Genomic DNA, 27,279 nt, shown 5'->3' on the forward strand with positions numbered 1-27,279 from the left:
GGGGCATACCTCCATCAAGGCTGCGGGACATGGTGTACCGTTTGCTGGAGGAACGCTCAAAGAAGGGCGCGGGCCGATCAATGAGGGCGCTGGCCTGGCGGGTCTGTGCCTGGGTCCTCCCACTATACCGGAACTTGGAGCCCATCACCAGGAAGCCCTTGGGTGGGGGCTCAGGTGACACCAGCCTGCAGTGGAGTGAGGAGGTGAGGAGGGGGATCGGACCTATGCTGTCAGGCCCAAGGCTAGACCACAGCTGGCCTTTCATCCCACTGTCCCACAAGCTACAAGTCAAGGTGGTCCATAACGGGAGAGACTTGGGTAAAGGGGCTTTCACAGAGTCCCTCCTAGTTCCTTCTCCTGCTTCCCCCCCCACTCACAGAGCATACGACCCCAGGGTCAGGCTCACCGGAAGAATGTGTGGTGCTCGATGCAGACCTTCCACAGCCTCTTGGCTGACCGGTGGTTTGGGAGTTTAAAGCCAATTGTGCTCTCAAACTGCTCGTACTACGAAACCAAAGAGAGTGGGTTAGAAGCAAGGCCTGGGCTCTCGTGCTGCTGGTCCGTCCTTTCTGAACCTCTTCTCAGGCGTGTGCGACTCTAGCCTGTTCATTCATTTACTCAATAAAGTGGACTGAACCCTTACTCTGTGACAAGTCCTAAGCAACAGAGACAGCATGGTGACCAAGGCAGAAGATTCTTGGGGACAAGGAAGGGGGATGCTCTGATAACAAATTAGTAAACAAAACCACTTTAGACGCTGATGAGGGAATGAACAGAGATGTGTGATGTGACAGAATACCTGGGCAGGTGTGGGGATCAGGATCTGTCCTAGAAAGGGTGATCTGGGAATGCCCTCTAAACAAGCGATCTTTGAGCAGACATCTGAAGGATGGGAAAGGAACCCACTATGTGAGAGAGAATTTCAGGTAGAGAGAACATCAAAAACAAAAGGCTGGAGGCAGGAAAGATCTTGGCTCATTCTAGGATGTCAGGTAAGGCCAAAGGGGCTGGAGCACAGTGCACATGGGACAGAGATACATGGGAGAGGTAAGTGGCAACACCTGGAGTTCAGAAAGTAGCCCATGAGCCAGAGAGCTCTTGAAAGATTTAAGGTGGGAGAGTGAGCGGGGAGGGAGGGGGGTAGTAGTAATCTCATTGCATCAGACATGACCTGATGAAAGGGACTTTTGAGCTCTTTTTGGCAGTTATGAGAAAAATGGCCTGAAGGCACAATGGAGGCAGCGGGACCAGTGAGAAGTACCTTGTAGAAATGTAGGTGAGAGATGGTGGCTGTTGGTGACTGGTACAGTGGAGAAAGACAGAAGCAGATGGGTTTGCATTTATTCGAGAGGTAGAAACAAATGGACTTTTTTGATGGGTGAGGTATAGAGGTTGAACATATACACGTTTGTGTGTGTATGTGTGTGTGTGTGTGTGGTAACGTATTTTGGTATGTGTACATACTTGAATATTTCATGTAAGCAAATACATGGATATGGATGGCCAGGTACTCATTGATCTGTGTAACTTGAATATATGTGGTTATCTTTATGTGTGCTCCCATGTTTGTGTGTTATGTCTGTGTGTAAATGATGTTTGCATGTAGGCACATACATAAGGCATGAAGTCTTTTGTTTAAAGTAGGCTTCATGCCCAATATGGGACTTGAACTCTCGACCCTGAGATCAAGAGTCGGATGCTCTACTGACTGAGCCACCCAAGGTATGAAGTCTATGTAGAGAATCCCAGAAGAAGAGTGTTCTTTCCTTACCCAGGACCCATGTATACTAAGTAGGAAAAACCCAGGCTCAGATGTCAGGGTCTTCTCTCCATTCTAGCCAATTCCAGTGAGAAGAAGGGGTTCCCAAGGCAGGCTCACCTCCCCAGGCCGGATCTTGATATAGAAGTTACTCCTCTTATAGGAGATCTTGAGAATCTTGGGCCAGGCGAAGCGGTTGATTCTCAGCCGGTCCCGGTAGATAAGCAGGCCATTGGCACAGACTCCCAACATGATGTCAATGCCCTCGGAGTCCTGCGTGAGTAGACACCATCAAATGGCAGACCTGGAGTCCACACCTGCCATCCGGCCTGAAACCCCTTCCTGAGCTCTGCTTCTAAGAGACTCCGGGATCAGGGTTAGAGCCTACATGCTGGAGCCCCTGACCCACCCCACACAGTCATTCACTCCATTCATTCATTCATTCTGTCATTTATACACCCAGTTGCTTTTTTGATCATTCTCTCTGTCACTTACTTAATCATTCATTCACCAAAAAACATGGAGTGATACATATGTGGTACCAGGCCAAGCTCTACGTGGTACAAACAGGTTCATAAGTAAATATAATATGAGAAAGGATTATGGAACTTTGAGGAATGAGAAATAAGAATATAAAAGGATTCAGGTTGGAGGGAACACAGGGTCTGGCACATCAAGCCCTCTGGAAGCACCAGGGACACCAACACACACACACACACACCCCAGATGCTAGGCGGACCCTGGGACCCAGCAGTACCTTGGCATGGTGCAGGTCTACTCCATACATGGAAAGCTTCTTGGCGTTCTCTAAGAAGTGGATTTCTGCTTCTCCTGGAGTCATGCCCCTAAGAGAAAGAACATGATCACAGACAGCCATGGAAAAGGCCCAGGCCTAAGTCCTGCTGGCTGAAGGTGGCTGTGATCAGAACCTGTGATTCTAGGAAAACAAATGTGCTGGAGTGCGCATATGACTAGGCCTCGCCCAGTCCCTCCCCTCTGCTCTCAGTGCAAGATGGTGCACCCCCAGCCCCGGCTTCAGCCACCCAATCCCTTCCTGTTGCCAAAGCTCAGGTCTAGTCTTGTCTCCTCTGGGAAGTATTCAAGGGATGAGGTGGGAGTCGGGATTTCTGCTTTAATCTGCCACTGAGTTAAATGTGAGCCATAAATTCTGCTTCTCCTTGACTGAAGAGCCATTGTGGAAGACATTGTTCATTATAATCACCCAGGGGCTCCTAAATTATCACCCCCATAAGATATTTCTCTCTGAACTTTGTATCAGCAACCACTTCATCTCCCCTGAGAAGCAGGTGCACGTTCTCCTTTCGGAAAAGAAAGTTATGTAATCCACCAAGTTCCTTCTTTGCTTTGGCTGCCAGGAAACTACATTTTCTATTTAGTCACGGCTAACATTTATTGAGCACTACATGCTGGTTAATGTTCCAAACGCTTCACGTGTATGAACTCACTGAACCCTCGTAACAATTCTGTAAGGTATGTCTTACCATTATTCCCACTTTATAGAGAACCCAGCACAGAGAACTCAAATAACTCGCCTCAGGCCACACAAACTATTAAGCAGCAAAGTCAGGATCTGAGTCCAGACAATGTGGCTCCAGAGTCTGTGCTCCTTCCGAATCCTTCACTTACATCTGTCTCCTATCCCCTGGGCCTCAGTTTCCTCTGCTCTGTCTACCTCAGTGAACTGCTGTATGAGATGCCTGAACACTAGATGTCCAGGTGCTTTAAGTCAAAAGAGCTGTAAAAGCTGAAGGGGTGGCTATTAGCATTTCTCCAGCCTATATTTGAGCTTCTTTCTCTGAATCATTAGGACTTTCACAAATCCCTAACACATCTTGTTACCTATGACAGGAATGACAGACGGTGGGGGCAGGCAGGCCGTCCGTCGCTCCCTATTCTTGAGCCCAGGCAGACACCGCTAACCAATGCGGTTTCAGTATCCTGCTGAACATAATACAGTAGCAGCCACTACTACCCAGAGTTGGTGTGCAAGTCTCTGAGAGATGCACTTGCCACTCTGGACCTAGCACTCCATCACACTCCAATGGCCTTTCCTCCCCCTGTACACATTCCCTCCACATCCGGTCCTAGGCCTCCTCTCCAGATGCAGCCCCCTGGAGACAATTCACCTGATTCCTCCCATCCTCCTTAGCAATAAGGTAATATCACCATACCCCGCCCCCCCCCCCCCACACACACACATACACAGCACTTCATGGCTTATAATGCGCTTCACATCATTTATCAAATTAGGTTCCCATAACAACCCTGGACTTGGAGCTCAAAGCACTTCCAGCTTAAAGGACCCTAGAGGCCATTTAGTTCTAGGTGATTCCCCCCAGGGGTGGTACCAACCTCACAGCAGCATTTGGAAATGGGGGAGGGGCATTTGGTTGTTAGATGACTAAGAAGGTGTTATGGGCATTTGATGCCTGTAGCCCAGGGATGCCAAACATCCTGCACAATGAATTCTCCTGCCCCAAATACCAACAGTTGAGACACACAGATAATCTAAATCCATACATGTGCAAGTGAAAGATGGGGCTGCTAAGTTAAATAGCCAGCTGCACAATGACCCATCTAGTTCACCATCATCTAACTCCTAGAACAAGGTGCTTTCCATTGCACAACTATTCAACCCCTAAAATCACAGAGAGCAACAGTTAAGTATGTGGCATGTCTGTAATGTGTGCCATTTAGTCCCCCAACAACACCACAAGGCAGCTTCTATTAGCACTCAAACTGAACAGATGAGGAAACTAAAGCATAGGGAAGTGAAGTGACCTGTCCAGATCCCCTGGCTAGAAAGTGGCACAGCGAGAACATGAACCCAGGCAGTCCAGCTTCGGAGTGCAAACTTTTGAACTTTACACCAAGACTGAGACATCAGGACACAGGAAAGTTTTGCTTATCTCCAGCTGGAAGATAAAGAGACTGATCCTCCGGGGCCACAGACAGGGAATTATCATACCCACAAGAAAAGCTTATGAACTTGAGGTCCCAAGAGGTCATTTATGGTCACACTGCTAGTTCCTACCATTCCCATTTGATAAAGTCCCAGTGGGATGAGATGATTTGCTCTCGGATACACCTCGAGTCAGGGGCAGAGCCAGGCGGGGTACTTACAGCGCAGCATCTGGGGCCCTAGCTAACGGCTGAGGAGCCAGGGGAGACCCCTCACCTGTATGTCTTGTGCAGCTCCATGATCCTCTCCTCCAGCTCCCGGGTCTGGTTGGGGGCAAAACGGAGCTCACTGACATAGTTGCCTACGTGCTCCTCAGCATCATAGTCACCCAGCTCAGCCTGCACAGCGTAGGAGCCCAGCAGGGCATGTGTGACGAAGGAGCAGGGCAGCCGGCCCGTGATGATGTCCGCCCGCAGCTGCAGGCACAGGTAGTATCTGGAGATAGGGGAGAGTGGCCGTGGGCATGGGGCCCACCCCCTCCCTAGACACCCTCAGCACAGAGGCCCACCTGCCCATCAGAACCAAAATGATCAACACTCGGTTCAACAGAAAAGGGATGCTCCTAGACACTGGCATTTCAGGCGCTGATACTTTGGGTGTGTCCTAAAAGGATGGTTTTGTACCATTTTGCGTGCCTTTAAATATTTTGTTAATTTCTAACTTTGAGGGACTTTTCCCTACTGTGGGAACATTAAATTTCTAACTTATTTTGAAGCTAAATACTCTGCTGGTTGACCATTTTTTAAATTTTATCTATTTTTAATCCTGCAATTAATATATTCTTATTGTGGAACAGATGTAAACTTTCTTGTTGTTTTGTCAATGTTTTTTTTAAATTTATTTTGAGAGAGGGGAGAGAATGCACGTGTATGTGCAAGTGGGGGGAGGGGCAGAGATCCAGGAGAGAGAGAATCTTAAGCAGGCTCCATGCTGCCAGCACTGAGCCCAACACGGGGTGTGATCTCACAAACCGTGAGATCATGACCTGAGCCGAAACCAAGAGTCAGATGCTTAACCGACTGAGCCACCCAGGTGCCCCTGCAGATGTACACTTTCAAGATAATTCTAAATCTCTTCTTGATGTCTATTCTCAGCCCTAATCCCCTCCCCCAGAGATCACCCCTATTATCTGTGTGGTGCTCTAGATTTTCTTCCTCCGTGGACATACAGAAATCCATGTGTTTTGATTCATGGGTCTTTTTAACATGTACATGGTATCAAATGATACATCTAATTCTACAGCTTGCTTTTTCAAACCCAACTACGTGCCCAGGGCCCTTCCCAGATCAGCACAAACGACCTGACCTCATTCATTTTAACTTCTGCATCGCATTCCACAGCCAGGACAAACCTGTTTGCCAATGTTTTCTCAAAACTTTTTATTTTGCCTCCAGCTGTAAGTGAATTGTCTAAAAACAAATTGTTTTAAAAGAAACATTTCCAACCATAAAGCTATGGTTTTTTATAACTTTATGCACACTTGGATGATTTTACAGTTTTTAGATCCATTTTAAACAATTTTTTTATTGCTTTTTCAGTTATTGCATTAAAAAAATGTTTCAGTTCATTCTCAGGCAGTGATGCCTCCTTGCCCATTTTGCCATGTTTCACCATTGTTTGCAATCATCTATTGCTTTTCCTTTTAAGTGGCTTTTACTCGTATAATTTTTACTGCTCCATGACATTATTTTGCAGTCTGAACTGAAGCTCTGACACAAAGTATGTGCGGCCTCAGTGTGCACTCAGGGCCAAGGCATCGGCTCAGAATCAGTAGTAGCTCAAACATCACGGGCACCAAGTGTGGGCCTAAAGGCATTTTTGTTCAAGTCTAAAAATTAGAAAATCACTGCCACTCTGACCAATATTTCATTTCATTTTGTCATTCTGACCAGTTTATTTTGAGCCGGAATATTTTTTACTAAACCAGCTGCTACTACTATCCCATTCCCTGAGGTCTTCCATGCCAAGCAGGGCTAGTTTCTCTCCTGGTGTCCCTAGAAGCCCAATGCCCGGGGTCTGGCACAAAGAGGAGAGATATTAGCGGGTAAGACCAGAGGAATGGGGACTAAGCTGGTCTACAACCCTCAGCCCTCTTGGAAATGGAATTGAGACCTTGTTGCTGAATCTTGGTCCCAAGATGACCTCAGGGCTTAGAGCAGGGCTAATGAGGCCAAGACTTCAGGTCTGATCTATCCCAGGGACATCTGTATTATCTCCCAAGGCCACAGTTGGCATTGTGCCTGTGGCCCATTACTTGGCAAACAGGCAGCCAATATTAAGAAGAGACCCAATGGGAGAGAGAGGCTGGCTTAGTAGCCCCTCCTCTGCTCTAAGAATAACTCCAAGCCATCATCTTATTATTGTTGGGAGTATGGGGCCCAGCACATGGATAACACAACCCCAGGATTATCATGAAGTGAGATATCATGAGTTCCTCTTTGGAAAGGGCTTAGATAAAGAGAAGGGTCTCTACCTGTTCTGATTCCAGAGGTGGGATGAACCCCCATAGAAGTTCTCATTCTGAAAAATGCTTTGTACCCCACTTCTAATCTTTAAGCCACGTGATCTACTGGCCCTGAGGCACAATGAGATTGTACATACAATCCATGTTCACTCCAGCAGCCCAGGCTTGCCTCCATGGGGCAGGGGGATCATGTCTCATTTGACCCTTACATGCCTGACATGTGCACAGGGCAGCACATGGGACCAAATCCCTATGGGCAAAGGCACCTGTGCTCTACTCCTGCCTTATCTCCAAAGTCAAAAATGATGGTCCACCCAGAACATCAGCCTTCAGATGTGTTTGGCTTGTCCCATCCAGAGATGGACTCTATCATGATTTTTAGAAGTTTGAATTAGCTGCTAACATTTGAAATTTGTGGATTTTCACTCTCAAATCTCTAGCTTCACTTCAACAGTTCCCACATGGCACTGATTTCTGGGGCTAACAGCAATTGTTTTAGATGGTGTGTGCCCTCTTGAATTTCAATTTCAATCAGTGAAATGGGTCCCAATGCTGCTTGGGATGCTTCCCTCTCTAAAGCTGAGGGTGCGCTACCACTGCCTACTGTGTTTGCATCACTTTTTCTTGCACTGAGTCAGCTTCTTTTGTTGATGCTGTCTGCCTGGACTTGCTACAGGCATCTCAGTTTGCAACTGCCACATCATCACTGCCCCATGTCTACCAGGGCCGGGTGCCTTTGTTCCTAATCACATGGCCAGCACACCCACCCCCTCTCTGCTGCCCTCACCTTGTGATGTCTTCTGTCAGCTGGGCAGGATCAGGGGGGTAGAACTTGACCGTGAAGGCAAAGCTCCAGGGGCTGCCTAAGAGGAGAAGATAGGGGAACAATCAGAGAGGCCCCATCACCCCAGTGGGTGCCCCAGATGCATCATACTATGGGCAATTTCTCAAAATTTTCTCATATCTATAACTTCAGGACAATCTAATCAGGAAGACTGGAATATTATTCCCACTTGAAAGATGAGGAGACTGAAGCTCAGGTTGAAAGACTCGTGAAACAGCAATGGGAAGGAAGGTAGAAAGAAAGAAGAGCAGTGGTGCATGTCAATCCTACTGGGAATCACAAACATCACTTCAGGAAACCTTGCAGCAACTCCTATGAGAAAGTCTTATGATTATCTCCATTTTGCAAATGAGGACACTGAGGCCCAGTCAGTAAAGTGGCCAGCCCAAGGTCACTCAGCTAAGAAACAGCAATGCTAGGGCTCAGACCCAATCCTCCTAGCTCCAGAGCCCATGCTCCCTCCTCCACATCAAAGTCTATACCATTGGATGTTAATGGGAATAAAACAAATCATATCAAATGGGTTCCCTCACTGTGGACTTCTCAGAGCCCTCACTCTGCTGTTGTCAATTGCACCCCTCAAGAGGACATGCATTTAGGGGTTTCCCAAACTTATTTGACCTGCTGTGTCCATTTCTCATAGGGCATCCTGCCAGATTACTGTTCCTAGGAACCCCCTTCATAAGACTGCCCTGTGCCAGGTTGGCTCCACATCAGATGGCAGAACGGGGTCGTTAGCAAGACCTAAAAGGCAAGCATAACGAGCAGAAAGTAGCAAAGGGCTTTTCACGGGATAAATGTTAAACTCCACACTGAGATACAACCAATCAGTGGTACACAAATAGGCAGAGAGAGAAATAAAGGCTGAGGTTTTAGCTGGAAACAAGCTCCCCAAGCCAGGAAAAGGGATGACCACTTAAGAGAGAGGAGGCCTTGGAGGAAGGCTACTATCTAGAACAATGGGCAGCTCACTCCTGGGACAATGTGAGAAAGCAAGGCCCATCCAAGGTAGGACCATGGTCACAAAGGACTGGAGGCCATGCCATTACCAGTATCCTTGTCCCTGTGATCCTCACCATCTTCCCCAAAAAGCTGTAATGTCTCCAGCGCTTACTAAGTGCCAGTCACTTTGCTTGCTTGTCCATGCACATATAGGAGTTCTAGGGGCGCCTGGGTGGCGCAGTCGGTTAAGCGTCCGACTTCAGCCAGGTCACGATCTCGCGGTCCGTGAGTTCGAGCCCCGCGTCAGGCTCTGGGCTGATGGCTCGGAGCCTGGAGCCTGTTTCCGATTCTGTGTCTCCCTCTCTCTGCCCCTCCCCCGTTCATGCTCTGTCTCTCTCTGTCCCAAAAATAAATTAAAAAAAAAAAAAAAAAAAAAAAAAAAAAAAAAAAAAAGAGGAGTTCGAGCTTCATAATGATCCTGAGGTAAATTTTTTTTTAAATTTTTTAATGTTTTATTTATTTTTGAAAGAAAGAGACAAATGGAGGGGGAGGGAGGAGGGGCAGAAAGGGGGACGGGGGGAAGGGCAGAAAGAGAGAGATACAGAATCTGAGCCAGGCTCCAGGCTCTGAGCTGTCAGCACAGAGCCTGATGCAGGGCTCTAACCCATGAACCGTGAGATCGTGACCTGAACCAAAGTCGGACGCTTAACCGACTGAGCCACCCAGGCGCCCTAAACTTTTGTTTTTATAGATGAAGATTCTAAGAGAGTAAGTCACTCTCCTAGGGTCACTGAGCTAGTCAGTGGTACAGAACTGGGATGTAAGCTCTAGTCACCTGACCCTGGAACCCACAGCTAAAGCGGCCTCAAGGAGAACAATCCCCGTCTCAGGAATAATAGTAGTAGCAGTAGTAGTAATAATAGTAATAACGACAGATAATATGTACTAGATGCTTCTAGGTGCAGGCACCATTCCAGGTGTTGTACACATGATAGCTCATTTACCCTGCACAACAACCCTAAAGATAAGTCCTATCATTATCCCCGCTTTACAGGTGAGGAGACTGAGGCACAGAACAACTGAATAACACAAGAAGTAGTGTTGAAGTCAGGATTCAAATCCAGTCAGTCTGGCTTCCAGTGTCTGTCTTTCAACCATCACACCAAACTACCTCAGGGAAGCACCTACTATGTGCCAGGTGCTGTCCACATGTAACCGACACCTCGCCTTGTGAGGCATGAACCCTAATCCACTTGCCAAGGAGAGACAGAAGCCCAGAGAGGTACCCAGAGAGATTTTAGGAGGAAATATACCCAGCTCTGAAGCCCAAGACACAAGGACCCACGGTGCTGCCTTCAGGAGGCTGAGGGGCTGAGCAAGAAAATGGTGGGGCGCCTCACTGGCTCGGTCAGTGGAACATGAGACTCTCGATCTCAGGTTTGTGGGTTCAAATCCCACATTGGGTGTAGGGATTACTTAAAAATCTTAAAAAAAAAATTGTTCTATGAGGACCCCAGAAGGCAGAACAAAGATGAATGGGTAGAAGTCCCAGGGGTAGGGATGGAGACTCTGGCTCTACTGAAGGAGGCAGAACTGCTCCTCCATGACCTGAGATGGTCACAAGCAGCAGCCATTCACGAGCCCTGGGCCGTGCTGGCCGGGGCTGCAGAGACAGGGGACCGACTGACTCCCTGCTCTGGGGAAAGATGCTGAGCTCCAACGATTCTGTCTTCTGCCTCTCCTTTCCAAGCTCCCGGTCCTCCTCAAACACTGCATACTTGGCTGCATGTACGTGTTCGAATTCTTGCAGGCATGAGAGGCAGGCCTCCCAGCTGGGTTGGGACTCCTAGGGACAGCCCGAAGCCCAGGCCTAGAACCCTGTCAGCCCCAGAGGAGCATGCTTCGTCTGTGTGCCTGCCTCTTTGTCTTCAACTGACAGGAGCTTACAGGAAGAATCCCTCCAGCCCCTCCCGGAGAGTCAGCTGGCATCCCTGGGCCCAGCTGCCTGCTGTCATGGCAACAGGCTCTGCTTTCCAGCCCCGGGGACCAGGGAGTCCAAGCACAGCCAAGGGGGAGGAGCTCCCAGTGGAGGCATCTCTGCTTCTAGGCTCCAGGTCTCCACCTACTGCGTGCCCCCTGGCTGAGCACCTACTTCCTCCCTTCTGCCATTAGAAGGTTGCTCCACCCCTCCCAATATGCCCTTCCTCTCTGAGCCAGAAAGGACAGGTTGTCTCTTCGCCCCAGGCCTTGAAAAGAGAGCAGGATGGTGTTGGGAGGCCAGGGCTAAAGACCTGGATTGGCCAATAGTTCACTCTGCGACCTTAGGTAAGCAACTGCCTCTCTCTGGGCCTCAGTCATCTATCATTAAATACAGAAGATGGCCCAGACCAGGGCAGGCCTAGCTTTTCCCTAACATGTTAACTCCCATCAGTTGGCCGTGGTCTGCAGTGTTGTGTGGATGAGGATTGAGGATTCTGAGCTGAGTCAAGGGTCACCAATCATAGAAGTTTACACCAGCCTTGGACAGGAGGGAAGCTGTTTTCAGGCCATCAATGTGTCCCCTTATCCTAGATGATTCTGCAGGTCCCTTCTAGGCCTATCACCCTGAATGCATCTATGATTCCTCTGCTAACCTGCTGTGCAACTCTAGATGGTCATTTCTCTTGTGCCTGCCTCGGGTTTTCATTTATAAGGCAATGCCGGGCCTTCCCAAGATGTGCTGTGCAGCACAAATGAACTCATGGTTCCGGATCCTTTTCCCCAAGTAGGAGAGAGCAGCACAGCTGGAGTCCCTGCTGCCTGGAGACCCCACCCGCCCTTCCACAACATCCCCAACCATGATAAGCCACTCACTCCGAATCTGCTTTTTGATTTCCTTGGAGGGGTCCAGCCAGTTCTGAAAGAGAAGATAGGGTTCTTTAGAGAGAAGATGGGGGAGAGGGCCAGACAGGGCTAGGAGAGAGAGACATCCCGAAATAGCCTGTTAGCACCCTGGTGGGGAACACCCTTCCCGGACTGAGCAGTCTGGGCCCTTTGGAGCTGGAAAGTGAGGGAACGAGATCTCCATTCACCACCGGGCTTGGGACCCTGGATCCATGGCTGGCGTTGCTCTGAGGCAGCAGGGTGGGCAGGTCCCTGCAGCTGCAGTGGGACAGGTGGAAAGGAAGAAAACTCAGATAGGAGCCTCCCAAGGTGGGGAAGAGGTGCTGGGGTAAGTGTCTCAGGTCCCCCAGGAAGCCAGGCCATGGCTCTCCAGGTATGCATCTGGGGGGTCACTTGCAGGTCCCCAAGAAAGGACTTGGTGGGAGGGGTAGAGACAGAGAACTGAGGCAGAAAGGGCTGGCTGAACCTTGGGTGCATGCAAACGGAAGGCACTTAATGAGAAGCTAAGGACTGATGGAAGGAGTGGGATGCAGGCAGGACTATGGGGGCCTAAAAGAAGAGGTCCCCACCCCCACCCCCGCATAGCACCCTGCTTGCCAGCACAGGTACCTTCTGGCTATCAGCATCACAGAAGGTCAGGCCAAAGTAGTCCTTCTCCAGGAGGTTGAGGTGCTCACAGACCAGGTCAAACAGCACCTGGCCCCGGCCATGTTTCTGAAGAAGAGAGCAGAGTCACCACGAGGCCAGGACACACCTCAAGGGGGGGTCCCACCAGGGCAGGCATAGAAACCCCAAGAGCCTTCCGGCATCTGAAGACGATCTCAGCACTCCCACCACCCATTTGACTCTGCTCCCCGAGTCCTACTGGATCCTGTGACACTAATGCCCAGCTCACCAACTGCCTTCTTCCAAGCCCTGCTGGGTTTCTCCTAGACCTTAGGCTGGCTTTGGGGAGTGGGGGTGGGGGTGACTGATTCCTCTTCCTCTGAGATTAAGAGAAGGAGGCTAACTTTGACCCAAGGAACAGAAAAGCCAAAAGTCCAAGCTGTGGTTGTAAGAGGAAGAGAAAAACCACCTGAAATACAAGGGACACAGGCAGGGGAGAAGGGAAGGGTCTAGGACTCAGGGTCACAGTGTGACTCTCCTTCCCTGACCCTCCCCTTACACTAAGTCTGAGTGACATCCAGGGCAGCCCAGCCTGGAATGCCACCCTCTACCCAGGCAGCAAGTAAGGTTTTTATAGGGGCTCCTGGGGCCTACAGCAGCCTCAGCTGGGAGCAGCAAGATTAGAGCCACCTTCTCCCGCACTCCCACACAGCCAGGCTCAGTACCTCGCTGAACCACTGTCGCCGGGCCTGAGGATTCAGCAGGACAAAGCCCAGAACCTGGCTGGGTACTCCAAACCCACGGATGAGCACCAGTAAAAGGATTACAGGCTGGGAGAACATGAATCAGTCACTATTCAAAGAGGGAGGGGACTCCAGAGAGAGGGTGAGGTCCCTGAACTGTCTGGCTAGGTCACCAGGGGACTGGGACTGGGCCTAACTCTGGAGAGTAGTTTGGGGAAGCTAAGGGATTCCTGAGTCTGGAAGAGTCCTTCAGATAGAATGGACCTGGCCTCAGCCAAACCCTCCATGCCCTCCTGGGACAAGCTGAAACTGCATCTTGGGCCAGTGTGGGTAGGAGAGAACAGGCGGAATATATCCCTTTCTTTTGCCCAGGAATAGGCAAGATGTTCACCTTGTAATCCTTCTATAGAAGAAATAAACATTAAACAAACAAACAAATAAATACAAAACAACCCTGCAGAGAAGAGGGACCCAGTCTACCAGGGCCCAGAAATAAGCCATGTCCCTTAAGACCGGGGGCACTGGACAGAAAGGGAGGTGGTTCCTGTAACTCTCAGCAGTAAGGCCACTCTCTGGACTCTTTCATACACATGGAGAGAGCCAGGAATGGTGCCCAGACTGGGGTGGACCCTCTAAGGGGATGAGTGAGAGCTCAGAATTAGGATGGGAGTCCTAGCCTATACAGGAAAGGGAGATGACAAATGTGGGGCCAGGAAGGCTGATCCCAGACAAGGAGGTGTCTGCCCCACCCACCCACTGTGGGACAGGATCATGCCACACAGTTTCTACATGGCCTAGGTGAGGAAGTCCTTCTATGGGCAGCCTCTCCATGTCTGGGGGACACATATACCATGGAACCTTCAAGTGACCAGTCTGTCCTGGTGCCCTGGAGAAGGGCATTCACAAAGGAAGACCCCTCCCTCCACCCAATAAAAACATAAAAATGACTCTAGTTGAAACACCAGTGTCTGCTGGGTGAGACTGAAGAGCCCAGTCCACAGGCCTACTGGCCCTTGGATGGGGACTCCTTGCCAAAGTACAGCCCCTCCCCGCCACCCACAGAGCTGTTTTCTGGCGCCAGCCCTGTGCCTCATCTAATTCTATTTGCAATTGTAACGGTCCTCTCTGGGCCTCGGTGCCACCATCTGTACAAAGGAGGGCTGGCCAGGTCATCTCTCCAGGATGCTGCAGTCGGTCCAGGACTCCATGAAGAATGGATGCTCTGTGGCTTGGCCCAGGCTGAGGGCACACAGAAGCTCGCCCTGGCTCTGGGGCCAGTCGGCTGGGGTAGGGCATGTGGTGTGTGCTCCCTACCTCCACCTCACACTCGTACTCAGAGGCATCAAGCAGGGTGACTCGGCAGATGGCACTCTTGTACTTCTTGGCAATCTTCTGGGGTGATTTCTGGGCTCTGCTGGGCGTGGTCCTCTCTGACAGGCCATCAGCCTCCCCATAGCCCTTCTCCTCCATGTCTAGGCTCTGTAGGTCCAACCAGGGGAAAAGTCTGGTCAGTGAGCTTGAGACCACAGCCTTTCATCCAAAAGAGACACAATAACAATGCAGCAGCTGGGGCTAAGATGGCCCCCAAAATGAGAGCCACTGCCCTCCAAGACCCCCAGGGTGGCCAGTAGCTATGGCAGGTATACGCAGGAGGAGAGCCAGAGCTACTATATGCAACAGAGTAGGCTCATGGAAAGGGTCCACTTCTTCGGGTGGAGGGAGGCATCCCACAGAACCAAAGCCGGTGACCAGGGCTGCCCTATCTCCCTAAAATAGCATGTGAGTTATCAGAGCAACCATCTGGCCTCCTCCTTATCAGACTGTCACTGGTCTAGCATGAGGCTGAGAGCTTGTGGACTGACCTAATGGAGGGAAGGGCCTGCCAGCCAGGCCTAACTGCCACCAATGCCCTCAATGACCTTGGCCAAGTTCCTACCCTCTTGGCCTGTTGTGAATGAAGGGGGGTGTGAATTCGACAGCTAGGTGATTCAGTAGGTCCCCTGTCCCTTCAGGGTAATGGATTTTGCTCTGGGGTTATACTGGGCTTGCCAGGCTAGAATGGACAGGTTCAGAGAATAGGAAAATAAGGTTGAAAGAACACAAGTTTTGGAAATCAGATCTAGGTTTTACGTCCACCCGTCACCCAGCTACATGACCTTGAGTAACTCACATCATCTGCTGAACCACCATTTCCCCAAGTGTAAAATATGGCAATTAATATTATTCTCTTAGGGGTGTCTGGCTGGCTCAATCGGTAGAGCATATGACTCTTGATCTCAGAGTCATGAGTTCAAGCCCCATGTTGGGTGTAGTGCTAACTTAATTAAAATATATGTATTATATGTGTGTGTGTATATATGTATGTGTGTATATATATATGTATGTATATATATGTATATGTATGTGTGTGTATATATATATATCTGTGTGTGTGTATATATATATGTGAATATATATATGTATGTGTGTGTGTGTATGTATATGTATATGTATATGTGTGTGTATATATATATATATATATATACACTCTCTGTAGGTTTGGGAGAATTAAATATAAAAGTGAACACGATGCCCCTAGCACAGTGCTTGGAACGTAGCGGGTCAGTAATAAATCTCAGTTTCCTTCTTCCCTCCCCACTAAGAACTGGCTCTGGATTCCTGTTGGGCAGGAAGAGGGATACCCATGCTCTCAGGCACACACCTGTTCAGCAGGCCGAGTGTCCTGCTGGGGCGGGTGCTTCTCATTGGAGTTGGCCTCGGGGTGGCCGTGGCCTGCAGGGGTCACAGGGGTGGTCGCCGCAGCGGCTGCCTCAGGCTGCTGTGGGGTCTCCTCCTGAGCCTTCTTCACCTCAGAATCCGGGCCTGTCTCTGTTGTCATGGTGACCAGCACACCTGCATTTGCATGAAGGAGAGCACATGACAGGGGAAAGGGGCAGCGATGGTGTGACAGAATAGAGAGAGGGGGACAGGAACCACATGCAGAGAAAGACAGATGGAGACAAATGGACAAAGAGCCACAGAGAGAAGGAAGGAGGGAGGCAGGAAGAGACAGAGGAAGTGGGGATGGGAAGAGAGCAGAAGTCAGGGGTTACTGGCCACAGCTGAGGTCACAGACCCCCTCCCACTCTAGCGACCATACAGCTCCTCAGGGACTCCTCCTGTCTCTTGGCCCAGTTCTGGAAGGGGGCCCTTCTTCAGGGCAATGAAGAGTCTCTCCAGGGAACCCCGCTCTGCCAAGAGCACAAAGGCTAGTCAGTGACCCCCTCCAGGCAGGCCCTCGGCCAGGCTGTCTCTCCAACGGGAGCACCTGGCACACAGTAGCCTCTCAATAAACGGTGGATAAACTGAACTCAACCAAAAGAGCCCTGGGCTCCAGGCCCTTCCAGCACGGACTCTGAGCAAGGCTCTTCATGACCCAAGCCTCAATAATTCCTACACCACTCTCTCCACAGGGATGTTGACAGAATGGATCTCAAGGATAAGATAGGAGGGCACTATTACAAAAACACATAGCCCTGATGATGTAAAAGTCAGGAGAACTGAGCACAGGCCCCAGGTCTGCCACAAACGGGGCAGTCATTTCATCTTACTAGGACTCACCCAAAAAGCAAAGGACTTAAAGAAATTATCTCTGAGGCAAGGCTACTCTTACCCTTTTCCCCTTGGAGCAGGAAATGAGATTTCAGAGAATCAGGGACCTATTGCCCAGCTATTCTGTTAGAAAAAGCAAACTGCAAGGAGAGGAAAAGAGAAAGAATGGCATGGTCCCATTTTTATATTAAAAAAAAACAACAACAACAATAACCTCAACAATACCTCTTTTTGTTTATATACATGTAGTGAAAGATCTGAAAGGATACTGACCAAAATGTTAAGACAGGTTAATAATTGAGAAATGGATAAAGGAAAAAGTGGGAGTTCCACAGGGTGGGATAGAAAAGAGAACTTCATTTTTTACTTTATGTGCTTTGGAATTCTTGTATAATTTTAAACATACATATATTTTTAACTCACAAATTGGGTTTTTTTTTAATGTGGCAAAAGCACCTATTCCTGACCCCAGAGTGGATCCTCAAAAAAAAAAAAGTTTGAGCCAAAACCCGAGGAACAGAGAAATGGGCAGTAACCCTCACCCTTGAGTCTAGAGCCTCCCTCTAATTCCATTATATTAAATGAGAAAGATTCAGATTACACCTGGCAGGTCTCTTCCCAAACCCATCCACCATGGGAGGGCTCCAATGAGCAGAGAGACAGACGGACATTGGCCCTACCTTGTGCTATGCACATGCTCTAAGCCCTTACTCCACACTCCCTTCTTCTCCTTCAGCTTCTCTCCCAACATTCAGAAAGCATCAGCCCAGCCCAAAGCAAAGGGTATTGGACAGAAAGCCAGGGGCCCTGCGTGCCCCACTAGGCCAGACAAGAGCTCTAGGGCCCTGAACAGGTCACACTTTATAAGCTATAACTAGTAGCACAAATGAAAGGGTTTGTTGTTACTGATGCTGCTATTAAGAAGTAAGATGAGGAGGAAGGGAAGGCCTTGGTCACACTGTCTCATCCCCACCCAGAAATGCTTTCCACTCATGTCATTACCCTGGGCTTTGTGGCTCACCTTAAAGCCACAGTTAAATAAAGGCTCTCTGTCACTTATGTGACACCGAGTGTCAACTCTGTGTCAGGACACAAAGTAATAGAAGCAGCTCCAGGAGAACTCATGGCATCATAGGGTCAGAATAAGACTTGTCTGCTTGGGTCTAGATCTCTTCTAGACCTGCACTTGAGGATATCAGCCATTATGCTAGGTAAGGTCTGTAAGAAGAACCCTTAAAATAAATTTACTACTTAATTTTGCATTAAAAAAAATCTACAAGGGTTCCTGGGTGGCTCAGTCAGTCAAGTGTCTGACTTTGGCTCAGGTCATGATCCCACAGTTTGAGAGTTCGAGCCCTGTGTCAGGCTCTGTGCTGACAGCTCAGAGCCTGGAGCCTGCTTCGGACTCTGTGTCTCCTTCTCTCTCTGTTCCTCTCCCGCTGGCACTCCGCCTCTCTCTCTCTCTCTCTCTCTCTCTCTCTCTCTCTCTCTCTCTCTCAAAAGTAAGTAAAGATTTTTAAAAAATCTACAGACTAAGCTGTAGGCTTTCTGCTGTGAGAAGCAGATTCCACATGACCTTCATAGGCCCAGGCAGCCCAGAGGCTCTGGCGCATCTACTCCTCCCCTCCACTTCAGTCTGGTTTCAGACTGTACTCCCTGAACCTTCTCGGGACCTGCATCAAACAGCCAGGACAGCAGTCTTAGATAAATATCTGAGCTCTTCCCCTGCCCAGCTCTCCAGCACGACCTGCTGGCTGGGAATGCCTGGTGCTAACAGCACCACACATGAGAGGAGGAGGAAGTCTTTCAATCTCTTCTTTTCCAGGTGAGATTCAGACAGCAAAAGAGACTTGAATGACTGACAGGCAGACAGATCTTCCCTGGTCCCTCCCACCCACTCTCCTTCCCATCCAGCCTCCTGTCTCTCCAGATCCGAGCGCTGCGGCCATTATTCTTCCCACCTCACTCTGCTGCCTCAAGCAAACTTGAACAGAATCAACTGGAAGGAGAAAGCACTCTAGCCCAGGCTGGGAGCCAAACAGGTGGCATGAGCCCCAACAACAACCCCACAGCCTAGGCCTGGTTAGATAAATGATGGCTCATGCTTTCTACAGAGTAAAAAAAAGATGATGTAAAAGATCATGGAAATGTCTGAATGACAAGCTTGATCCACAGCAGCTTGTACAGATTGACCCTATTTTGATGAATACATCTATATAGATGCAGAATATTCAACAAAGTATTAATTATAGTTGTTTCTAGATGCCAGGAATACAGATTATTTTTCCTTCTTTCTGTTTAACTGTGATTCTCAATTTTTCTATTACACTTGGATATTTTTTGATTTAAAAAAAAAATTAGAGGTTAAAAAATAAAATATTCCAATGCATGGGGCTTGGTATGACAAGATGAGAAGAAGACAAAGTCTGCTTAAACTTAAAATTTTTATGAATTTAAAAGAAAAGTAACATTATTATTATTATTATTATTATTATTATTTAAGCCTATGATGAGATCCTTCTTTATTTGACAAGTCCAAGGATAACAGCATGGTTCTCTCACTAGGCCACAGAAAGCAAGCCAGGAACCTGGCCTTGGCTTCTGCCAGGGCCAGTCACGTGGGCACAGTTCTGCCCAGACCCAGGCCAGCAGAGACTACGGGAGCCCTCTGGGCACTGCGGGGGGCCCCAGGGGAAGCACGTGCTGGTTCCTTGGATCTCACTGCAACACGGGAGTGTGATGCTCACCCAGAAAATGGCTAAACACCCAGGCAGGATGTGATTTAGATTTATTGGTGTATGTGTCAGCCTCTAGAAGATTCTGGGGAGTTGGCAATTGGGAGTATGACCTAGAGTACCCAAAAAAAGGCTTACAGGGTAGGGAGTGGAGTTAGGTTTTGCAAAAAGGGAGAACTATGGGTATGGCAGGGAGGGCACTTGGGCTGAGTCACCAAGTGGGCAAATGTCCAGAGATGGGGAACAAGGAGGGCTGTGCGGAGGACAGAGAGGAGGCTTTGACATCCTGACACCTCAGAACAGGAAGCCTACAAAAGGTGAGCTCCAAACAGCCTGGCAGGTGGAACAGGTTGGAGATGGGGAGAAGTGAGGGAACTGGGGGGTGCGGCAAGCAGCCTTGCAAGAGTCGTAAGCATTACTCTGATGGAAAGGGCAAGACTCCCATCACTAAGCACCGCTGCAGGCCAGGCCCAGGGTCAGGGATTCAACACACCATCATCTCATGGACACCCCACAGGATACCAGCGCAGGGGGCAGACTTAGATCAGACCTGAAGCCTGGCTCCACCACTGGCTCACTCTGTGACCATGGGCAAGTGACTTCAATGCTCTGAGCCTCAGTCGCCTCATCCGTAAAATGGAGATACTCCTCCCTCCCTCTGAGAGTGGTGGTAGAGATTCAGGAAACTAACCAAGACAGAGCAATGAGCATGGTGTGTCCCCAATAAAACAACCCTGAGAGGGTCTATAATCACCAACAGTAATGAGAAACAGGGAGTAGTCTGAGAACCAGGAGTTCAGAAGTACCAGCCCAGGGGCACCTGGGTGGTTCAGTCGGTTAAGGGTCTGACTTAGGCTCAGTTCATGATCTTACAGTCCATGGGTTTGAGCCCCACGTCTGGCTCTGTGCTGACAGCTCTGAGCCTGGAGCCGGCTTTGGATTCTGTGTCTCCCTCTCTTTCTGCCCCTTCCCCACTCATGCTATTTCTCTCAAAAATAAACAAACATTAAAAAAAAAAAAAAAAGAGAGAGAGAAAGAAGTGCCACCCCAGAACGGATAGAGAAAGAGATGTTGTAAGAAACAGAGAACAGGTGCGCCTGGGTGGCTCAGTCAGCTAAGCATTCCACTTCGGTTCAGGTCATGACCTCACGGCTCGTGGGATCGAGCCCCGCATCGGGCTCTGTGCTGACAGCTCAGAGCCTGGAGCCTGCTTTGGATTCTGTGCCTCTCTCTCTCAAAATTAAATAAACATGAAAGAAAGAAAGAAAAGAAAGAAAGAAAGGAAGGAAGGAAGGAAGGAAGGAAGGAAGGAAGGAAGGAACAAACAGAGGCCAGAAAGGCCAGACTGATGGCACTAACATATGAAAACCCAATCAATGCACAGCATTTGAAGGGAGAAAGGCCAGCCAGAGAAGTAAATGCTGATGGTACCCACACCAGTCCCGTCTGGAGGAAAGGGGCACAGCCCAATCTGAGGCAAGTCCAGAAGGCTGGCAGCATTTGATACTCTTTATCGTTGCTGCCAATGGCTGGCTCCCCTGGCTCCCCCTCCAGGGGCACTATGGCTTTCCATCTGGGTGGCCTGCTAGGAGAGGACATCCTAGCCCAGGCAAGGCAATATCCACTTGGCCTGTAATTGTACCAACTCATTAAAAATGAACCAGCCAGTTTATACATCAGACCCTACAGCCAAGGTTAGAGTGAATCAGCATCTCTGAATCCAGTAACTTGGATTTGTTCTTTTTTTCCAATCCCCACAGGCATAGCACAGGCCCAAGCCACTGGCAACCCATGGCTGCCTAGCCTCCTTCACGGACTCTCTGTGGCCACTTGGGCCCCTCTAGGGTTTATTCTCTTCAGAACAGCCACAGGGATCTTTTGTAAACTCCATCTGGATGGCGTCCTCATTTTTTAAAAATTCAAGTTATAGTTGACACACCACATTACCTTCATTTCCCAATATAGTGAATGGACAACTATATGTCACTATGCTCCCCACAGGTGTAGCTACCATCAGGCATCATACAACACTATTAAGACACCATTGACTGTATTTCCTATGCTGTCCATTTTCTTGGAGACCCTCCTTAAAACCTTCAATGAGTTACTATCAAAATAAAATACAAGCTTCTTATCAATAAAATACAAGGCCCTGCTTATGGCCGCTGCATCAGCTCCACCATCACTATGAGCCTGTCATACTTTCTGTCTGCTCCTCAACCACAAGAGGCTAGCGCCTGCTGTGGGGCTTTGCCCACACAGACAGTGGGCTTGTCCCATCTCTTGGCATGGCAGCTCTCATCCTTAAGACCTCAATCCATGCACCTCTTGACCTCTCTAAGTAGGTCTTTCCCCCCACCCTTTTTTTTTTTTTTTTTTTTTTTTTTTGGTGAGAGCATGCTGGATATGGGGCTTGGTTTTATTTTATGTTGGTTTTGCCATTTTTACCATTTTTAAGTCTAACTATTCCATGATGTGAATTAGTCACAACCTTGTGCAACAATCAATTGCCACTATCTGTTTCCAAAATTTTTCATTACCCCAAACAGAAACGCTGGGCTGATTAAGCAACCATGCCAGTTGGGTGGTTTTGGTATTTTTTTTTTCCACAGCAACTATCACAAATGAAACGTATTTCTTTTTACTTGTTTCTATTCCTCTAGAACATGAACTCCATAAAAACAAAACTTTATCTGACTCATTTGCCATTATCCCCAGGACTGAGTGTAATTCTTGGTAAATACCAACAAAGCTAACATTTACAGAGTTTGCCATTTGCCAGGCACCAGCCTAAACACTTTATATCAATTGAACTCTTTTAACCTTCACAATAACCTATAATAGGTACTTTTATTATCTCTATTTTATAAAAGAAGAAACCAGAGCACTGAGAAGTTAAGAAACTTGCCCAAGATCATACACTAGTGCATGGCAGAACCAGAAGTGAAACCCAGGGGGTCTGGTGTCAGAAGGATGGGTAGATGGACAAGTGGGTGATGGGTGGGTAAAACACCAACAAGACAAGTTTTAAGTCTACTCAACTGAGGACAGAGACCTGGGTTGCATTCACCTCGGGAGTCTTTATGGCTACCAGCCAGCCAGCCTGTCCTGATGACTTATCAGACGTTAAGCACCTGACTTTTCCATCCAAACTCCTGATACTATCATCCTTATTTTACTGATGAGGACACACAGACCCAAAGAGGTATGCTGATTTGCCCAAGGTCATATGACTGTGCCAAGTCTCTCTGACTCCCAAGTCCCTCCCACTCCATGGCATTTTAGCAGCCTCAGGAGGCCTGTACTAATTTCTCCAAAGGGTGAGGCTGGCTAAGGAAAAACTTCCCAAGAGTGAAAGACAAATACACTGGGAAGAGCTGAGTTCAGAGTCAGGACCACTGTGTCTTGCTTCAGTTCTGCCACTTCCTATCTGAAGGGTCTTGGGCAAGTCACTTCCCCCTTGTAAACATCAGCTTCCTCATCTGCCGAACAGGGATGAGAACCCCTGTCCCCGCACTTCAGAGTACAGCCATGTAGACAAAGGACATCACAGACAACCAAGGACTTTCAGATACAAAAGTTAAAGTCATATATTTTAGGAAGAGTATATTATAGATGCTGATGATATATACCAGAAGGATGCCTTTGCATGCATGTGCACAGCAGTGGAACATCATGAGGGTACATACAGCCATGTGTGTCTATGGTCACGACAATTACTCCCTAGCCAGTAAGGCTCTCTTCTAAATCTTGCACACCTGTGACTTTTGCCCAGGCATTCTTGGGAATTCCGAACCAGGTAGGAACTAATGGAAGGAAGGAGAAAGAAGAAAGAGAAAGAGGGAGAGATGGACAGGGTGTGAAAGACACCAAAACATCAAGAGAATGCCAGGCAGCAAGTGAGACTTCTGTTTTGAATGATGTTTTCAAAAATCACAGTTACCGAGATAACTTCTTTCTTCTGGGGAACTCAGGGGGCACATCTCTCCCATCCCCTTCCAACCATGTCTCCTGAGCTGTTGCACCTCCAGGTCTATGCCTTGCTCAAAGAAGCGGGAGGCTGACACCTAGGACTGAGCTTCCTTGCCTGCTGACTTCTGGTTGGGTTTGGCCAGTGGGAGGCATGAGTTAAAGGCCAATGGGAAGTTGGGGAACATCTTCCCAATTTCCCTCCCTGTGGTTCTGGCAGTGGCTGAGCCCTCTGTGTCAGCAACTTGTACAGGTCCAGCCATCACTGATTTCTGGTAATACTGTTCCCTTCCTCTGCTCATTCAGGCAGAATGGTGAAAACAGCTTCTGCCACTGTTATTTTGTGGGTACCCTTGTGGATTCCCTTAACCCTGCCCACACCTTTATTCACAACTCCTTAGTGTAAGCATCTGAGTGGAATTCTGTTTTCTGCCAGAAGCTGACTGACAACACTTCCTGACACTAAACAAACACATGAATTAGAGAGGGAGGGGAGGAGAAATCGGGAAAAGGCAGAATCATCTAGTGGTCAGGGATAAAATGGGAGACAAGAACCTAAACAGGTCTCTTAACCTCTCTGTGCCTCAGTGTCTTCATCTGTAAAATTCATGATGATGCCTATTTCACACGGTTACTATGAAAATTGAACCAGATCATGCCCATAAAGCACTCAACACATGCCAAAACCCACAGTTAGTACTCAAGAAATAGTAGATATTCTCACCTTGAGCATTAAGCCAGAAGGCTAAAGTGTGAACAATAGCACTCCCTTAGAGAAGGAATTACACACTTCTCTCTTTCGGCTTTTTAGGGGGTTTTTCTGGGTCTCACAATTTTTCCCCTATGAACATGTATTACTTTTGGAGTCAGAAGAGAAAAAGAAAAGAATTAAAAGAAAAGAGACAGGGAGTACGAGCCTATTAAGACTTACTCTTTCCCCTCTAGAGATGATGTTCCTTCCTACAGGGATTTCCCCAGCACAGAGCATTCACTTCCCAGAGTGACAACCTCTGGGTGGACGTGAACGAAATGCCTCCCTGCCGCGAGGGAGGAGGGCGCAGGCTGAGACAGCTGCCTCTGGGGCCCTGTGTAGCCTCCCAGCCAAGGCTCAGGAGCCCCCGACAGAGGCTGTGGGGTTAAAACAGGAGCTGGGCCTGCAGTCGTTCATTCGGTAGCGGGGAGATGGCAGTCTGTCAGAGGCTTGCGGTGCCCGTGGGCACCGCATTAAACAAAACCAAGCAACGTGAAGAGGCTGCCACCCGTCAGCACTGGCTTCTTGCCCAAAGGGTTCATGTGCCACCGCGGAGCCACAGGCTGAATGTGCAGTTGTGGGCTGGGGACCGCATGATATGCCCAGGACTGCAGAGTAACGGCATCAGAAAAGAGAAATGCCTCCTGCCTGGACCACACTGATGACTGCAGAGGCAGACAGAGACCTCCCCGTAGCGGGTCTTCCTCTGAAAGCCAGGCGATGAGCTGGCCGCCTTCCAGGCTTTGTCTCATTTTGAGCTGCACAAGGGCCACACAGGGCAGATGGGCTCATTCCCCAGGCTGCGTTGGCCGGCCAAGGTCACAAAGCTAGTCAGTTCAAGTAGAGCCAGCACTAGGACCCAGATCTGCTGGCTGACGGTCCCGTGCTCTTCCCCCTCAATCCTGCCACATCCCACAACCTCCAACTTACTGTCAACCATGTAACCAAAGCTACCGTTGCTCTGGATGTAGAAATAATAACAGCAGTACCAACCCCTCCCACACGTGGGGTGGTTTACAATTTAAAGAATCCCTTTATAATCATCATTTCACTTGGACCTCACCGATCAGCAGCTGGTGAGAGGGAACATGGAACAGCAGTTATGAGCAGGCTTTGGACCAGAGTTTGAATCCTGGCTTGAGGACCTTGGGCAAGTTACTTAACCTCACTGAGAGCCAGTTTGAGCATGCAAAATGAGAATAACACCCCCGATGCCTCAAAAGCATTTAGTGTGAAAGAAATGAGAGAATGCATATGAAGCTCGCCCTGGCACCATGTTGTCACACAGCACTCAGTAAGTGGCAACAGTGGCTCTCGTCAGTAAGGTTGTCACTACCACATCGATGGGCAAAGTGAGGTCCAAAGAAGGCAAAGAACTTGTCCAAGGACACTCAAGGTGTGAGTGACAGCATGACCCAGGCAGCAGCTTGTAGCATCCAAAGAGAATTTGGAAGTTCCACAAGTGAGCTTCATAGTGGGTCAGTGACAGAAGGGGGTTTCCCTGGGATATCCCCACCCTTTGAGCAGGCCAGTCCTCAGTATCCTTGTCCCCCAGGCTCTGCTGAGAAGCAGGGGTGGTGGGGTGGGTGCAGACCTGTAGACCTCCCCAGGCAGCCCTCATGGCCTCACAGTTTCTGACTCCTTCTTTCACTTCATTTTCTCTAATTGTTCAAATACTCTTAGAGTTCATTGTCAGCATTATTTAGAATAGAGTAAAATTGGGAATAACTTTAAATGTCCATCAACAGGGCACTGGCCAAAGTAACTAGGATACACCCATTTTTAAAAAATGAGTTACAGGGGCACCTGGGTGGCTTAGTCGGTTAGGCATCCGACTTCGGCTCAGGTCATGATCTCACAGCTCATGGGTTCAAGCCCCGTGTCGAGCTCTGTGCTGACAGCTCGGAGCCTGGAGCCTGCTTCGGATGCTGTGTCTCCCTCTCTCTGCCCCTCCCCCACTTGTGCTCTGTCTCTCTCTGTCTCTCAAAAATGAATAAATGTAAAAAAAAATGTCTTTAAATGAGTTACAAAAGTGTTACGTACTTGTGAAAAATTTTGCGATGGATTTTATACCGACATAAAAAGATGTCAAAATGTAAATGAAAAAAATGCAAATTGTAAAACAATGATATAATTTATGGCCCCATTCTGGTTTGTATGCTTATGTAGGCATAGAAAATACCCTGGCAGGGGGCGCCTGGGTGGTTAAGTGTCTGACTCTTGATTTCAGCACAGGTCATGATCTTATGGTTGGTGGGATCAAGCCCCATGTTGGGTTCCACGCTGACAGCACAGAGCCTGATTCTCTCTCTCTCCCTTTCTCTCTCTGTCCTTCCCCTGCTTATGTGCACACTCTCTCTCTCTCAAACTAAATAAATAAACTTAAAAAAAAAAAAAAAAAGAAAATACCCTGGCAGGACCCACAACAAACATATTATTATCATTGGCTACTTCTGGAGAGGATTTTGGTTAGGGAGACAAGGGGAGAATACACATCCGAATTATTAAGATTTTCATATATGTCTTTTTAAATTAAAACTAAAGAAGAAATAAAGTATTTTTAATTTTTTTTTAACATTTATTCATTTTTGAGAGTAAGAGAGACAGAGTGCAAGCAGGGGAGGGGCAGAGAGAGAGGGAGACACAGAATCTGAAGCAGGCTCCAGGCTTTGAGTTGCCAGCACAGAGCCTGATACGGGGATCGAACTCATGGACAGTGAGATCATGACCTGAGCTGAAGTCGGATGCTTAACCAACTGAGTCACCCAGGCGCTCCAGAAATCAAGTCTTTTTTAAAAGAGTTGTTCTACTGAGAGCAAACTGAGGGTTGATGGGGGGTGGGAGGGAGTGGAGGGTAGGTGATGGGCATTGAAAAGGGCATCTTTTGGGATGAGCACTGGGTATTGTATGGAAACCAATTTGACAATAAATTTCATATATTAAATAAATAAATAAATAAATAAATAGTTGTTCTGATCAGTCTTATTGACCTCCTATCGCACCTGCAGT

At 48.5% G+C, this 27,279-nt stretch overlaps 1 protein-coding gene across 14 annotated transcripts in view; it reads right to left on the minus strand.

Moving 5' to 3' along the window:
• The window catches only part of EPB41L1 (erythrocyte membrane protein band 4.1 like 1), a 164,724-nt gene that overhangs the window by 37,168 nt on the left and 100,277 nt on the right, over window positions 1–27,279 (minus strand). For all 14 annotated transcript variants that reach the window (XM_042931075.1, XM_042931066.1, XM_042931073.1 and 11 more), the window contains 10 exons: window positions 15,926–16,116; window positions 14,539–14,703; window positions 12,485–12,589; window positions 11,846–11,888; window positions 7,994–8,069; window positions 4,959–5,177; window positions 2,517–2,604; window positions 1,880–2,032; window positions 407–504; window positions 10–185 (listed from right to left, as the gene is read on the minus strand). In XM_042931075.1, coding sequence (XP_042787009.1) covers window positions 10–185; window positions 407–504; window positions 1,880–2,032; window positions 2,517–2,604; window positions 4,959–5,177; window positions 7,994–8,069; window positions 11,846–11,888; window positions 12,485–12,589; window positions 14,539–14,703; window positions 15,926–16,102 — 1,300 coding nt within the window. In that variant the 5' untranslated portion in view covers window positions 16,103–16,116. The remainder of the gene's footprint in view (window positions 1–9; window positions 186–406; window positions 505–1,879; window positions 2,033–2,516; window positions 2,605–4,958; window positions 5,178–7,993; window positions 8,070–11,845; window positions 11,889–12,484; window positions 12,590–14,538; window positions 14,704–15,925; window positions 16,117–27,279) is intronic.

The sequence above is a fragment of the Panthera leo genome, chromosome A3 (genome assembly GCF_018350215.1).
Source record: "Panthera leo isolate Ple1 chromosome A3, P.leo_Ple1_pat1.1, whole genome shotgun sequence".
In the NCBI taxonomy this organism is placed as follows: domain Eukaryota; kingdom Metazoa; phylum Chordata; class Mammalia; order Carnivora; family Felidae; genus Panthera; species Panthera leo.